General features: G+C 50.6%; 1 protein-coding gene across 1 annotated transcript in view; it reads right to left on the reverse strand.

The window, feature by feature from the left end:
• Positions 1-13,802, reverse strand: part of LOC104855306 (cytokine receptor common subunit beta-like) — a 24,576-nt gene extending 10,774 nt beyond the window's left edge. Inside the window, 4 exon segments of the mRNA XM_033765941.1 lie at positions 2,459-2,624; positions 5,230-5,353; positions 6,204-6,442; positions 13,596-13,802. Coding sequence (XP_033621832.1) covers positions 2,459-2,624; positions 5,230-5,353; positions 6,204-6,279 — 366 coding nt within the window. The 5' untranslated portion in view covers positions 6,280-6,442; positions 13,596-13,802.
• Between the last annotated feature and the right edge of the window lie 1,015 nt (positions 13,803-14,817).

Raw genomic sequence — 14,817 nt, forward strand, 5'->3', positions numbered from 1 at the left:
GCGCTGCAGTCAGGAGCCTCCCTTTCCTGCTGTCATCCGCTCTCCTCCCTGCCGGGGTCCCTCACCACTCTCACTGGCCAGTTTAAATTTGTCCTTTTCTTAGGACTGCCTTGTTTCCGTGTTCTTTTTTCTGTTTCTTCTCTCCTTGTAACCCGCCCCCCAAGATCCCCTGCATCCCGGAGGTTTTGCTGTTTCTGTTTCGCCTTCCCTGGTAAAGGAGGAGCTTGGGGAAGGCTGGGGACTCTCTACTGACCCTCCCACCTCCAGGTCTCCATGCAGCTGCCTGGTGAATGAGGGTGGGAGAGAGGACGAAGGACTGAAGGAAGGAATGCGCACGTCAGCGCAGTCCTCAGGCTCTCAGCCATCGCTTCCCGCCACTCCTAAAAGCTACCCTGCTGGCACCTCACAGTCTCATGAAGAAGCCCAGTCCTGAGTACGATGGCTCTGGGCTCCTGAAGTTTCTCTGTCTGAGAGCCAAACGTGATTTTCACATCCAAAACATTCACACAGTAGTTTGTGAACATTCTATGCTGGTCATGGGACTTGGCTGCTTAAAGCCGGTCCCAGCTGCAGCCCCACAGCAGGCATTAGCCCACAGTGGCTGGTGCACAGCAAGCTCCACCCTCGCCCACTCAGCCAGGACAGACATCACTAATCCATCATGGCACCCTAAGCCCACCACGGATGCGGAATGGGCGTCTGTCTCAGCAGAGAGCTCAGACGGCTCTTGCCAGTTGGCCAGACCGGGGGCTTTTCTGCCCTATTCATCCAGTTTTTGCCATTTTATTCCACTGGCTCATTTCACAGCTGGAGAAGGTGACAGAGGAAATGAAATGTCTCAGATCTCAACTGCGGGATTGTCAGATCAATTGTGCCCTATCGGGGAGTACCAGAGTGCCCCTACTCAGCTTACACTTCAGGAAGCAGAGTGCCACTGTCCTCTCCTTGCCCTCCACCATCCCATCTCCAGTGCAGCCTGCCCACGTTCAGGTGCTCAGCTCCCTGTGGCCATACTGCCGGTCCCTTGTTCACCACCCTGCTGGCCTGAACAGTTGCGGAGTGAGCCAGCAGGGCACCAGCATGGGTCGCTTGTCCATCCCATCTGGGATTGCATCTGCCCTCGTTCCCGCCCCAGCCACAGCCAGCTGGGACCTTTTCCCTTCCCTCTGTGCCGTGTGCCTTAGTTCACGTACTGGACCCCATTCTTCCTGTCACCACTGCCCAATTTATCACCTGTGCACTGCCTGTCCCCAGCCTCCTCACACCAACATCCACTTGGGTCACACTGCCTCAGAGGCTCTCTGTCACCTGCACAGGGCCCTGTACACTCCCTTGCAGGGCAGAGTCCTGTCCAGCCTCAGGTCCTGCCTGTGTCCCCCGCTTCTTCCTCCCACTGTCCAGCATAGGAATGTGATGCTCCCCGACACGGTGATGGGGTCTTCCCAGCACGCTGCTCCTCCTGAGCCTCCGGAGCCGTGGCACATACAGTTACATCCCCACCAGGAATGTACCTCCACCCTGAGCTCCTCCACAGCCTTCACATCTCAGTGACAAACCTCTTCCCTCCTTCTGGGGAGCCTGTCCTGGTGCAGGCTGTCTGCTGCCTGCACTCAGCACACAGGACAATGTTCTGTGTTTCCTGGTCTCCAGGCTGCAGCTCTGAGCTCCCCGAGGGACCCTCCCATCTAAGAAGAGCAGATCCTCCCTGGACTCATGCCAGGAGCAGCAGGCCCAGGGCAGGATCAGAGGCAGGAAGGAACCCGCCTGGGCCCAAACTCCTTGCAGCCCCCAGTGGCTGAGAGGCCTTGGGCAAGTCCCAAAACCAAAAGACAGTGACAGGGACACCTCTCTGATGCTGTTTGGGGAAGAGGACAAGAGTTGCAGCTTCCTCAACACCCACCACACACACGGGCTCGGCATGTCACCCCAAACATTTGTCGGAGGACTCCCCTTTTCATCCGGCCTCCCTGGGGTGACACTGCCTGGAATCCACGCTTGTGTTTCCTTCCACAGGAAACTCACGCAGACCTCGCTGTATGAGTGGCCATCTGCACCCAGCCCAGATCCTGCTGGTTTCCTGGCCTCTGTGAACCCACCGTGCACCCCGGGGCCCAGCGAGGGCAGTGAGGCGACAGCTCTGTGTCCCATGGGCTGGAAGCCTGTGGGGACTGGACCTGTCCCACTGGCAGAACTTTGGAACCCTCTGGACCTCAAGGGCCTCATCCACAGATGGGCGGTGGCAGAAATGCCATCCTGTGGCTGTTCGGTTTCCACGCGACTCCTCGGCTTGGTTCCCCTTGGAGGGAAGCTGTCAGGGCTCGAGGCCAGGGGCTTGGTGGGTGGTGGCAGCAGCTGGGGCAGGGCAGGCAGCGTGGGCGTGGCCGTCTCATCACACCTGCTCTACTGTCACCATCCCGGGGACACCGCATCCCATCCCAACTGAGCCTCGGACACTCACTGCCTGGCCCTTCTGCTCTGGCCCGGCTGTCCCTGGCCCCCGCTGTCTAGACAGAGACCAAGCCCTGGATAGGGAATGGCATCTTCTAGGCACACAGGGCGGAGATGGGCACAGTGACCAGAGCAGGCTCTCCGTGAGTTCACAGGACACTGGCTGGGGATGGTCCCTGTGGGGAGAGGACTTCGATTGGTTGGCTCTGAATTAATCATAATTCGTAGTATTTAGTGAGTCGTGCCATGTGCCAGGCTTTGTCCAGTGTCAAGGGCTGGCAGTGAACCACACACTCACAGATGCCCACTATGACGCTGGCATCCTCGCTGAAGAGGAGCAAGGTAACCCACTGGAGACATACATGGCATGAAATGGAGTATTTTGAGGGGGACCTATAGCAATGTGTCTTCTACTGTAATAATTTTTCAAAATTTTAAATATTCACTGTATATTTTGACCACCTCTGTAGTGTGAGAAAACATCATGTAGTAGGGCAAAGCAAGGAAGGAGAAGGATGAATCTAGGTGTTGGATTAGCAATGCAGTTTGAAAGAGGGGAGTGCAGTTTGAGAAGACTGAGCGAAAAGTGTGTCCAAGCACACGGAGAGAGAGCACGAAAATCTTGGTGAAAGGGGATTTTGAGAAATGGCCAGAAAGTGCAAAGTCCCTTGGGCAGGCACAGTTGGAAGCGGCACCATTTTACCAGCATGAAGGGAAGGGAGCTTGTCAGGGCGGGAGGTCTAGGAGACTAGTTAATTAGTCTGATCATACAGTGCTTTGAAGAAATCTAAGTGTAACCAAGAGAAAACCTGAAGAAAGCCTCTCACCTCACTGGCTTTTAGTAGGGTTTACCTTTCTCTAATTGAAGAAGGTCACACAGGTGAACAATTTATTTCTGGCTTCCCACTAGCTTTCCTCTAGAGGACCTCTGTAACTGAGGCTACTTAATAGATTAAAACTCTGATGCAAGATACTTTCTGCTCTCCTCCAAGATTCTGTATCTTAGACTGCTACCTATCTGAGAAAAGAAACTAAAAAGGCTTTAGTCATAAAACTTACTAGTTGGTTTCTTTCCTCTAGATTTACAGAACCCAGAAGGTTGAGTAACCTCCCCATAAAAGCATCATGTTAACCAGGGAAGCAGACTGCCTGGGAATTGCTAACAACCCTGGAGTTCCTCTACCAGCTGATCTAGGACTGAAAAGATACCCTGTGACCCTTAAGCAAAATGATCTTTCTTAGCAAGAGCCTCCCATCTTCCTTGCTGTGCTGATTTTCCAAGTGAATATTTTTCCTTGCTCCAACTTGTCCTCGAGTATCAGCTTTCAAGCGGTGAGCAGAACAGACTTGGGTCCAGTAACACAGCACAAGGAATTTGGATTTCACATGCTTAGAGACTTATGAAAAAGAGGAAAGACCTATTTTGATGAAAGATGGTGAAGAGGGTGGAGACCAGCTAGGTGGCTTCTGGAACATCCAAATGACTAAAAGAGGTTTGGAGCAGGGAGGTGGGTCAGCACTGGTCAGATTCGCATTCTGTTTGAAGACAAATTTGACGGCATTTGCTGGTGGGTCAGATGCTGCAGTGGGGAAGGAAAGGAGATTTAAAAACCAAACAACTGCCTCCCATTTGTTTAGCCCAAGTGCTCGTCTCTTCCCAGCGGAATGAGCTAGGGAAGACTGAGACATGAGCATCTCAGGGTGGGAGCAGAAATCAAGGGAAGTTAGAGTCAGCGATACCTCTAATCTAATTGAAACACAGAGAGGCAAGTGCACTGGTTAATGGTCAGTGGTCGGCTAGAAATTTGCATCTGAAGTTGCTGCCCATAGCCTGAGGTGGGATCTTCAAAGACTGGGTACAAATAAAAAAGAGGAAGTCCAAGGACCAAAGTCAAGTTCTGTCACCCCCTGTGGAGAGACAGACAGGAAGCAAGAGAGAAAAGAGGGTGAATGGGGTGGGCACACGGGGGAACTGGTGAGACTGGAGGCCAGAAATTGGGTGAAGATGAGCTCCAGGGAGGACACTGGATTCTTCATGGTCAGCTGCTGGCCATGGTCAGGGAGGAAGAGGGCCAACTCCTGACCACTCCACCTAACTGCAGGGGTACTGCTCACAGACAGGAGAAGCGAGGGTGGCCTGGGGGAGCGTGTTCAGGGAGGACAGACTGAAAAGGCATCAGGTACAGTGACTGCAGACAGCCCTTGAGAGGAAGTGGTGATGGCCCAGGAGGAGAAGGACAGAGCTGTGGCAAGAAGACGCTGTACAGTGGAGCCGGCTCCCCAAGGGCACCTCCCCAGAGTCTCCTTCATTCCCTGGACTTCATTTGTATGGCCCCTTTACCCATGGCAGATTACACTCTCAATTCCCCCAATTGATGTCATTGCCTTCCTAAGTGGCTTAGGTGCAGGAGGCCAGGGACCGGAAGGCAGCAAGCCCATGCTGCAGGTGGGGTCTTGGATCTTACACCCTTGCACACTGTCGCTGCTCTGTCCCTCCCCAACCTGTGGCTGGTGAGGGCCTCAGCTCCCTGGTCACTTATGTGGCCTCCCTGTGATCTGGGCATCATGTCCTTCCAGCTGCCTCTTAGGGAGGATGAACTGAGTCACGTGGGGAAACTTTGTGAAACGGTGTCAGTAAGAGAAGACTGTCACCATCTATAGCAGCAGGACCATTAGTGTCTGAGAACCCTGGCATCTGTCATGTCCTTGTGCCCTCTGCAGCCCCATGCCAGGCACCCAGACACAGAAAGGCACCTTCAGTCTCCTGTCCCCCTTTCTCACCCTTTTAGCCTGCGATGGAGGGTCACGTTGATGAGCTGCCCAGCAGTCTCGGTGTCTGCCCAGCTGCACACAAGGCGGCTGGTGTAGTCATTGTAGCAGCGCAGGGTCTGCAGCGGGACGGTACCTGCAGGGACACGCAGAAGGGTCGCTCTCCTTCAGCCCCTTGCCACTGCCCCCAAGCATCTCCAGGATGCCCAGTCCTGGGGAGGGAACCAGGTTCCTGCAGACGCCCTGGGCAGAGCGGGGCTGGGCGGGGGGGAACGTCCACGACTCTTCTCCCCACAGAAACACAGCTTCTAGCTTACCCTCAGCACGTTACAGGGCCCCGTGTGCTGGCCTAGGGCAGGGTGCCCTCAGGAGGGGACCAGTGTCAGGCACAGCCCCACCCCTGCACCCCACAGTGCCCCCCAGAAAGAGGTACCACCCAGGTCCACACTCAGGCTTCTGTCCGTCCTCTGCCTGCCTGATCCGGGCTTGGAAAAGGGGCTGTCATTCCTGAGGTCGTGACAGAAGCCAGTCTGGGGGCACTGGGGGGGGCTCCTTCTGTCTCAGAGCCCCAGGAGCCCCCAGAGGGCCTCCTAGCAGCAGAGGTGGCTGGGCTGCTTCAGAGAGAGCCCCAGGCCAAGGCTGCCAGAGGGAATCAGAGCCTCCCGGGAGAAGAGGGGAGGGGGGTGGGGAGCAGAGAAGAGGCTGGACCCACCTGAAGTCAGGGCCTTGCTTGAGTGCCATAGTGAGATGGGCAGGCAGAGACAGGGCCTCCCTCAGTGGGACGCTCAGGCTCCAGGGGAGAGTGACAGGGGTGTGTGGACCTTAGAGGAGAGCCCAGGTGACCAGGTGGAGAGGACAGAAAGGAGCAAGATAGGAAGAAAGGAGAGGTGTGGGTGTCCAAAAGCTTCCAGGGTGCAGTGGGGGTGTCCCCGACATGTTCAGGAGTGAGACGTGGGATGAGGACGGGGACAGAGCCTCAGACTCACCCTGTGACCCTTCCACACTGGGTCCCCAGCACAGAGCCAGCAAGGCCACGAGGAGCGGGCCTGGGAGCAGCGCCATCTGCCGGTGAGCTCTGGACCTGCAGGTTGGCGCCCGTTGGATGCTGGTTATGGGCAGGTGGGTGTCCTCATTGCTCTGAAGTCTCCCATCTCTGCCTGGCTGAGGGCTGGGCCAGACTCATGTCACTGGCTCTTGTGACTCCAAGAATCTGCCTCCTCTGGGCCTGCAGAAGGATGACTTCATGGGAGCTGCCCAAGACCTAGCCTGTGCAGTCAGTCCCAGTCCCTTGAGATTGTCTCCCAAGCAAGGTGGTGCAGGAGACGGGCATGAAGGATTCTGGGTACCAACAAGCAGTGCGTTGAGACAACAGCCCCAGAGGGGGAGGCGAGGCTTTGATGGCAACCAGGCTCCTTGTGGGCGATGCTTTGGAGAGTCACCGGGATGGAGGGGGGTTGGATTGCTTGGTGGCATTAATCTTTCTTTCTCCAGCACACACACACACACACACACACACACACACAGAGGGACCTGGTGCTGCCCCTGGCTGGCTCTGTTTACCGTCATTTACTCCCTGACATCTCTGTCTGTCACTCTCTACCAGTTCTGCTTTCCCCGCAGGGTGGGAATTTCCTTTTTTGTCATTATGTCCTGCCCTGGGAAGTACCCAGAGCACAGCTGTCCCTGTGTCTATGTGACTGTCTAGGTACTCACTTATGTATCCACCTATAAATCTATGCATTGATCCATCTGTCTGTCTGTCTGTCTATCCATCTATTTACCTACCTATGTGTCTACTCATTTAGGTATTTATCTATGTATTTATCTATCTAATTATCTATCTAAGCATCTATCTTCTTATATATCTAATTATCTACCTATCTATCTTTCCATCATCTGTGGACACACTGGCTGGAAACAATTCTATGTTACCCAAGAATTCTCTATATGATGAAGGAGGAATTAGTAAACAATATGAAATGATGGCACATTCAATTAAAATGCTAATTGAATAACAAAACTCCCACCTCACACTATTCCTCAAACATGAAGTGAATTAAAAATGGAATTAAAAAGTGAAACCACATTAATCTTCAAACCATAGAAGCGTTTGTGCACAACAGATTTGACCCTCACAGTTCTGGAGGGGGGAAGAGCAAGGTCCAGGTGTGGGATATATGGAGTATGTTGGGCCCACCCAACCGTGGACTCCTCGAGGTAATGCTAGTGGGGAGGAAGGCGTGAGGGCGTCCTCAGGCCTCTGTGGAAGGTGCTAATCCTGCTCCTGAGGGGCTCAGTCCTCAGGCCCCGCCCTTCTCAGAGGCCCCGCCTCCAAGTGGTCTGTCTTTGGGAATCAGGTTTCAACATGAGGTTTTTTTTTGTTTTTGAGACAGGGTCTCACTATGTAGTTGAGACTGACCTGGAACTCACTATGTAGCCCAGGCTGGTCTCAAACTCACAGCGATCCTCCTGCCTCAGCCTCCTCCTGAGTGCTGGGATTACAGGCACGAGCCACCACCACCACGCCTGGCTCAACATGAGTTTTGTGGACACAGAACAGAGAGACAAAAGTTACAAAGAAGAGGTTATTGTCTTCCACAGAGAAAGATCAAAACAAACTGATCTTATCAGAGTCCTTACATTCTTGCAGAGATCTAGAGTTAGTGGCTAACCTTTTTTGTTTTGAGACAGTCTCACTATGGAGTTCAGGCTGGCCTTTAAACTTTTTTTTTTTTTAGGGAAAAGCAGGTTTATTTTATTTTGAAACAGGGTCTCACTATTCAGGCCTACCTTGAACTCCTGGTGAATCTCCTGCCTCAGCCTCCCCTTGAGCTGGACTTATTGAAGATTACAGGGAAATGGTGCTGGGGGTGACGGAAAAGGAATGCTGCAAGCCCTGAAGACCAATCGGGCTTTCAGGCAAGAGAGAAGTGCTGAAGGTGCCTTGGTCTGAGGTTATGCAGAATGGTCCAGGGCAGCTTCCGGGCTCAAAGGGTGGAGGGGAGAGACTAGGGAAGGAGCCCAGGCTACCCCGGGCTGAGGGACGTGAACTTCTCAGCCCTCACTATTGTATCAGTGCTGCAGGTCCTGGGACTCTTGACGCATTTCAAAGATGAGCAGAGATCCACGGGCATGGCTGCGCATGCCTTTAATTTCAGCACTCTGGGAGGATGAGGGAGGCAAGTTCCAAACCAGTCTGAGACCCTGTCTCAAAAAAAAAACAAAAAAAAAACACAAGCAAACAAAAAAAGAAGCTGGGTATGGTGGTGCACACCTGTCATCCCAGCACTCTGGAAGCTGAGGCAGGAGGATCACTGCCTCCTGGGGCACATTTTTCTCTATATTTATCCTGTTAGCTTTCTATTTAAATAGGTTAACATATTCAGATATGTTAGAGGACTGTAAATTGATTCCTCCCACCCTCAGCAGCACAAACTCCAGCTGTGCCACTGACCAATGTGAGTTCAAGGCCAACCTGGGCTATATAGTAAGACCCTGTCTCCAAAAAAAAAAAAAAAAAAAAAATCTTGAAGATGTAGCTCGGTGTGAAGGGTCTTGAATTTGACTGATCCTCCTGCCTCAGCCTCCTGAGTCCTGGGATTACTGATTGTGCCACCACACCTGGCTATCGGCTGGCATTTTATTTATTTATTTATTTTTTGCCGCTTACCATAAACCAGGCACTGTTCAAAACACTTACAGATGTGAACACATTGGGTATGGGCTACTGTTCGAGGCTTCACTTTTTAGGGGCAAACCAAACAGGGGTATTTGGTAACAGGTCCTGCATCACACAGCCAGTTGGGGACAGGTGGGATCCTCCAGGCAGGCTCAGAGCTCTGTAGCCTCAAGTTTTGCTGTGCAAAGGATAACAGTTTAAAGGTATAGCATCCATAATTTTTTAAAAAAATCAATTTAACAATGGGCCAGAGTGAACACCACAAATGACCATCTTATAAAAGTGGGTATTAAAGGCAGAGCGAATAGGCAAAAGGATGAGAAGTTTTAAAGAAACATTGAAACCTGGAAAAGATATAGAATTCCAAACCCCAGAAGCAGAGGACAGAGGAAATAAAGGGCACGTATGGCAATAGCGTCACCCACCTAGCAGTCCCCTTCCTCTTTGACAACAGAACCCCAAGTTATAGCTGGGCTTATTGCTACACAGAGTAAAAGGTTATATTTCTCGCTTTCTCTGGTTACTAGGGCATGATCCTGTGACTAAATGTTGTGCAAAAAGATATGAATGGAAGCAGTGTGTGACATTAAAAAAAAAAAGTAGTTGCTTAAAAGGAGTTGACTCAGATGAGAAGGATCTATTTCTGCCCTTCTACTTTTTCTCCTTTCTCCAGCCTGCATCTTATTAATGATGGCTGGCACCACAGCAGCCATTTTGAAGTATAAAGTTGGCTTAAAGATGGGAGCTCTTTGCAAAAGAAGGAGAGGAAAACTAGATTCTTCTTGTCACATTGGAGCAACCACACCAGCCTGAGATTACTACCTCTGCACTTTTCTTATATGAGCAGAAATACAATTACTGTTATTCACAGAAGCAATTGAAAACAGAAGAAAATGTCACAAGGTTTCAAAAAGACTACAATCCACAAAGTGAAAAATCAAGCTTCATTTTTTCCCATAAAGACAAAAAGGAAGAATTTATCAAAGGAAGAGGCTACTACAATGGTGTTTGTAGTAAGGGAGTGAGATTAGGCTATTCCTTTATGATAATGTCATAACCAGTTACATGTTGCTAGGACCTTTCAGTCTTCTGAGAATAAAAGAGTAACCCGGGCAAGCAGGTCACTTTCAATAGGAAAAAGGTCAGATTGGCAAGAGACATCTCTCAGGTAACCCCGAACTCTATTTAATCAGTGAGGTCTTGAAAATACCCGGGTAGACATGTGTAACCCAGAATCACAAAAAAATAAAGTTTCCTAGGGCCGGGGATTTAGCTCAGTGGTTTCACTACCTGCCTCGAAAGCATAAGCTCCCGAGATTGATCCCCGGTACCAAAAATAAATAAATACAATAAATAAAGTTTCGCAGAACACACCTGTAATCCCACCTACTTAGGAGGCCGAGGCAGGAAGATTACAGCTTAGAGGCCAGCCTGGGTGACCTAGGGAAGCTGTGTCTCAAAATCAAGCAATAAGATAGGAGTGGAGCTGAGCTTGGGTGTAGAGCACTTGCCTGGCACAGGACTGAATTCAATTTCCAGTCCTGGGGCTGGGGAGAGGAGAGACAGAAGAGTTAGGGGTAGAGAGACAAAAGGGTACAATCGGAACAGGAAAACTAAAGGCCTCTCACACCAGAGAAATGTGCACGTCACAACTGACCACCTTGTGAAGAGGCTTCATGATAAGAATAAAAACTAAAAGGTGTGGGGGAAGCAAAACATAAGTTCACTCCAGACAAGAGTATCAGAGGGCAATAGGAAAATAGATTTCTTAAAGGAGAAATCCCCGTGGCCAGGCAAGGAACATCTTCCACACGACGGGGGAGGAGGAAGCAGTCTTCCTGGGAAAGAGAGAGACAAACAGACCAAAGGAAACGCGAAGGGTAAGTTTATCTTGAAAGATGCTCCAACACAGGTGACGTGCGCCAGTCATTCTGGGTTAGAGAAGCAGACAGACCTTGGAAAACACAAAACTGGAGAAAATATGGCGTTGCTGAGTATCTGCCAGAAATGCTACGGCACAGAGTCCTAGGGCACCGTGCATAGATAGCCTCCTGGTAAGGCTCCCTCCACTCTGTCCCCAGCACCCGGATCATCCTGTAAAATCACAGTGAAGACTCCAAACAGGCTTGTTTTGTTTTGTTTTGTTTTTGCAGATAGGGGGACTGTACCTAGGTCTTTGTCCTGAGCTACACCCCAGCCCTTTTTGAGACAGGGTCTCCCTAAATTGCCCAAACTGGTAAGGAACTTGTGCTCCTCCTGCCTCAGCTACCCAGGGTGATGGGATTACAGATGTGCACCACCACACCTGGCTCCAAAGAGATTTTTCATAGGCTAGACAAGCTGTTTTTTGTTTGTTTATTTTTGTACCGGGGATTGAACTCAGGACCTTGCACTCACCAGGCAGGCGGCGGAACCACTGAGCTAAATCCCTGGCCCTAGACAAGCTGATTTTAAATTACAGCAAATAAAAGATGAGAGACTTGCTGTATTAGCTCGAAAAATCCTAAGCAATATAATAGTCTTCAGCTAGGACAGAAAACAATAAGAAAAATAACCAAGAAAATACCAGATTTTAGGAAGGTGTGGTGACATTTCAAAGAAGCAAAGAGACTGCATGCTTGTAATTAATGATTTTTAGACGATTAGATTATTTCTTTAAAAAGTTAGATTATTACTTTACATATTACCCACCCCTTAAATTCCAAATGAATTAAAAAACCTAAAGTTAAAATTAAAGTGATATAACATTAAAAATATCTCTTTAGTCTTAGGGCTGAACAAGACAACAAAACCAGGAACTATTTTAGTAAAAAATAATGGGAGCTTTGACTTACAAACAAAATATTTTATATGATATGAGATGGCTTAAACACAGCCAAGAAAAAAGATAAGCATTAATCTGGGACGCTGTTTTTAACCTATGTAAATAATACACATAATAAATGAATCACTCTGAAAGTTAAGATGTAAAAGATAAAGAACACAAAAAAGACTTGTACGTGTTCATCGTAAATGAAATCCAAATAACCAAAAAACAAAGGGATATAAACCACTCAGCAATAATCAGGGGAAAGGAAAAAAATTCAGACACAGTGAGATAATTTTTATCCATTCCACTGAACAAAACGAAACCATTGATGCTTTCTCTAAAGATAAATTAGCTTCTTAGGCTCTTTTGCATGCATCTCAATTCAGCTACTCTGAGGATGATCTGAAAATATTTATTAAAATTTTAAATGTGTACCTCTCGCCCACAATCCAGGCTACAGAAACACTTTCACGTTGTGTAAGGCTGGAAGCTAAGAGTCGCTCACTCCCGGATTAGGTGATCTGTGATACCCATACTAATAGGTGGCCTATAGTCCTTAGGTTAATTAAGTCCAGTCTATTTTCATTATTGGGAAATGCTTTCCACAATGTATTAGGAGTGAAAAAATAAGCCCTAGAACAATGTGTGTGCTATAATCCATTTTATTATAATTCCAGCTGTAAAGAAAAGCTTTGCAGTTGTGTCACGCTTAGAATAATGTTCTAGAACGACACCTGCATCAAAGGGAATGGGCAGAGTGCCTGCGACATTGCCTTTTATGCTATTCTGGATTATGCTAATTTTTTTATACCAGGGATTGAACTCAGGACCTTGTGCTTGCAAGGCAGGCACAGTGCCACTGAGCTAAATCCCCGGCCCTGGATTATCCTAATTTTTAATGGAGAAAGTATCTATGTATTTGCTCTTTTAATGTTAGACACAGTTGCAAGGCTACCACCAATACATATATAATTGATGAATGAAAACAGTGACCAGGAGCTAATTGAAAGGTCATTGAAACTGTAAACGTTATTACAAAGCAGGAGAGAGGAACAGAAAAAAAGAAAGAAAACCCAGTTATGCAGAAATATGTAACAGCAGGGCCTTTGAAGACTAAAGACCACATCTGGCACAGACACCTGTTGTGCGAAGACACCTGCCCCTCAGCCCGGGCAAACACCTCTGGGACAGAGGCTGCAGCGGACAGCCTGTGCCCAGCCCTGGGTACCCACGCTCCGGGACAGAACACGCGCATCTGGACCCAAACCCAAATAAGCAAGGCTGGTTCTGCAGGGCATAACGATAGTGATTACACGCATGTGCTCGCACACAGAGACTGATTGCTGGCTGGAAGCCAGTCCGGGCCAGGGACTGAGTCTCTTCTCAAGTTCCAGGTGAACTTCCTAAGTCGCACCCTGTAACTTCGGGCTCTGGCCCGGCCAGGTTCCAGATGACATCCTCCACCTCCCAGCCTCTGCACCCTGCCACCCTCCCCGGCCTCCCTCTTTCTAAGCCAGGGCAGCGGGGACTCCACATTCTCCCCAGTCCGATTCCCCGGACTGACGAGGAGGAGACAGAGCCCAGGGCAGGGAGGGGACGCACTTGCTGCCACCAACACCTCATCTGCAAAGCACAGGGTGACAGGGTGTGACCCCCAGGGGAGCTGCCAGGCATCCCCCCTCCCAGCACAACCGGGTCCCTCTAGTGAGGTCCAGACGCTCAGAGCCCTCGCACAGTGGCCCAGCCACGCCCTCACCCACTGGCCACCCGAGGGCTCTGAGCTCCAGTCTCCCCAAAACCCGCAGCAGGCTGCCCCCCGCCCCGGCAGCCCCCCGTGCTTTCCCTCCCAGTCCCAGTCACTCCCTGCCTTGCCCCGCGAGCCGGGCCTACCTCTGACCTAACAGCCAGCTCCTCCGGGAGCCTCCTCGTCAGTATGCCGCTCTTGTGAGGAAACAGAGACTCGGAAAGAGGAAGCGAAGCCTGTTTCTACACACATGCCCTTTCATAAGATTGCCCAGCTTCTCAGAATTGTGGACACGACATCGCTTGCTGACAGCCCCAGATGCAACTTTTCCCTAATGACTCTCCCCGTAAACGCCTACGCACCCTGCAGGTCTCTGTGCTCGGTGTGCCTGCTGCACACAGCCCGCCCTGACTGCACCCTGGGGAGGCAGAGGGAGGCGGCCCTTGCCAGAGCAGAAAAGCCTAGGACCAGACAGCCCTGCATAGGACTGCAAATCCACTGCCTCTTAGAGCGCCACCTTGTGCCCACCACCTGCACGTGGCTTCTCCAAGCCTCAGGACCCCATCTGTTAACTTTCACAGGAGAATCTGTGCACCTGGCAGGGCTATTGAGGGCACCCAGGGAGGTGCTGCTTGGGCCGATCTCAGCTTGGAGTTGGGCACATGGGAGCCAAGATATGCAGGGGGCTGGTGGCATTATGAGTTCTTGGAGTCCCCCATCCTCTGACGCCGTGCCCCTTTTCCCAGGGGGGTGCAGGGCTGCCTTGCTGACAGCTCACATTCTCTCTCCCGGGGTCCAGCCTGGCACAGGGGAGGCCCTTAGTGACTACCGCATCTGGAGTGAATGAAGAAAGGAAGGAACGAACGAATGAGTAACTCCCTGTACAAGCAAGGCTGGGCGGGATGTGTAGGGCATCCCCTGGTGTCGAGGTTATAAGTGGCACCGAAAATCTCAGTCACCAAAACAAGTGATATTTTAATGCAATATGGTAAAAAAATAAAAATGCAAGAATAGTCATGATGAACAACAACAACAAAAAACCAAACGTTTAAATAAAGACAGGATCAGCCCCTGTGCTTGGCTGTGCCACACTGGAGTGGCAAAGGGAAAAGTGGTTGTATTTCTCCCATGAGAGGTGCGGAGATGGCCCAGGGGCCACCTGGAAAGGACCAGTGGGAGGGTAGGAACAGGACCTGCTGAGAAGCCACTGACTTCTGGCCTGCTGTTCCTTATTGTCCCCTGACTGGAAGGCCAGGGCTGGCCAGGAAGCACCAGGAGGAGGCATTGAGGTGGCTGCAGGCCTCAGAGGACTCTGGTTCTCCTGTTGGGGCTGCAGTCTCCTGATGTCCCTGTCCCTCCCTGGAGTGG

The sequence above is a fragment of the Fukomys damarensis genome, unplaced genomic scaffold, assembly GCF_012274545.1.
Source record: "Fukomys damarensis isolate Sample0158 unplaced genomic scaffold, DMR_v1.0_HiC HiC_scaffold_19, whole genome shotgun sequence".
NCBI lineage: Eukaryota > Metazoa > Chordata > Mammalia > Rodentia > Bathyergidae > Fukomys > Fukomys damarensis.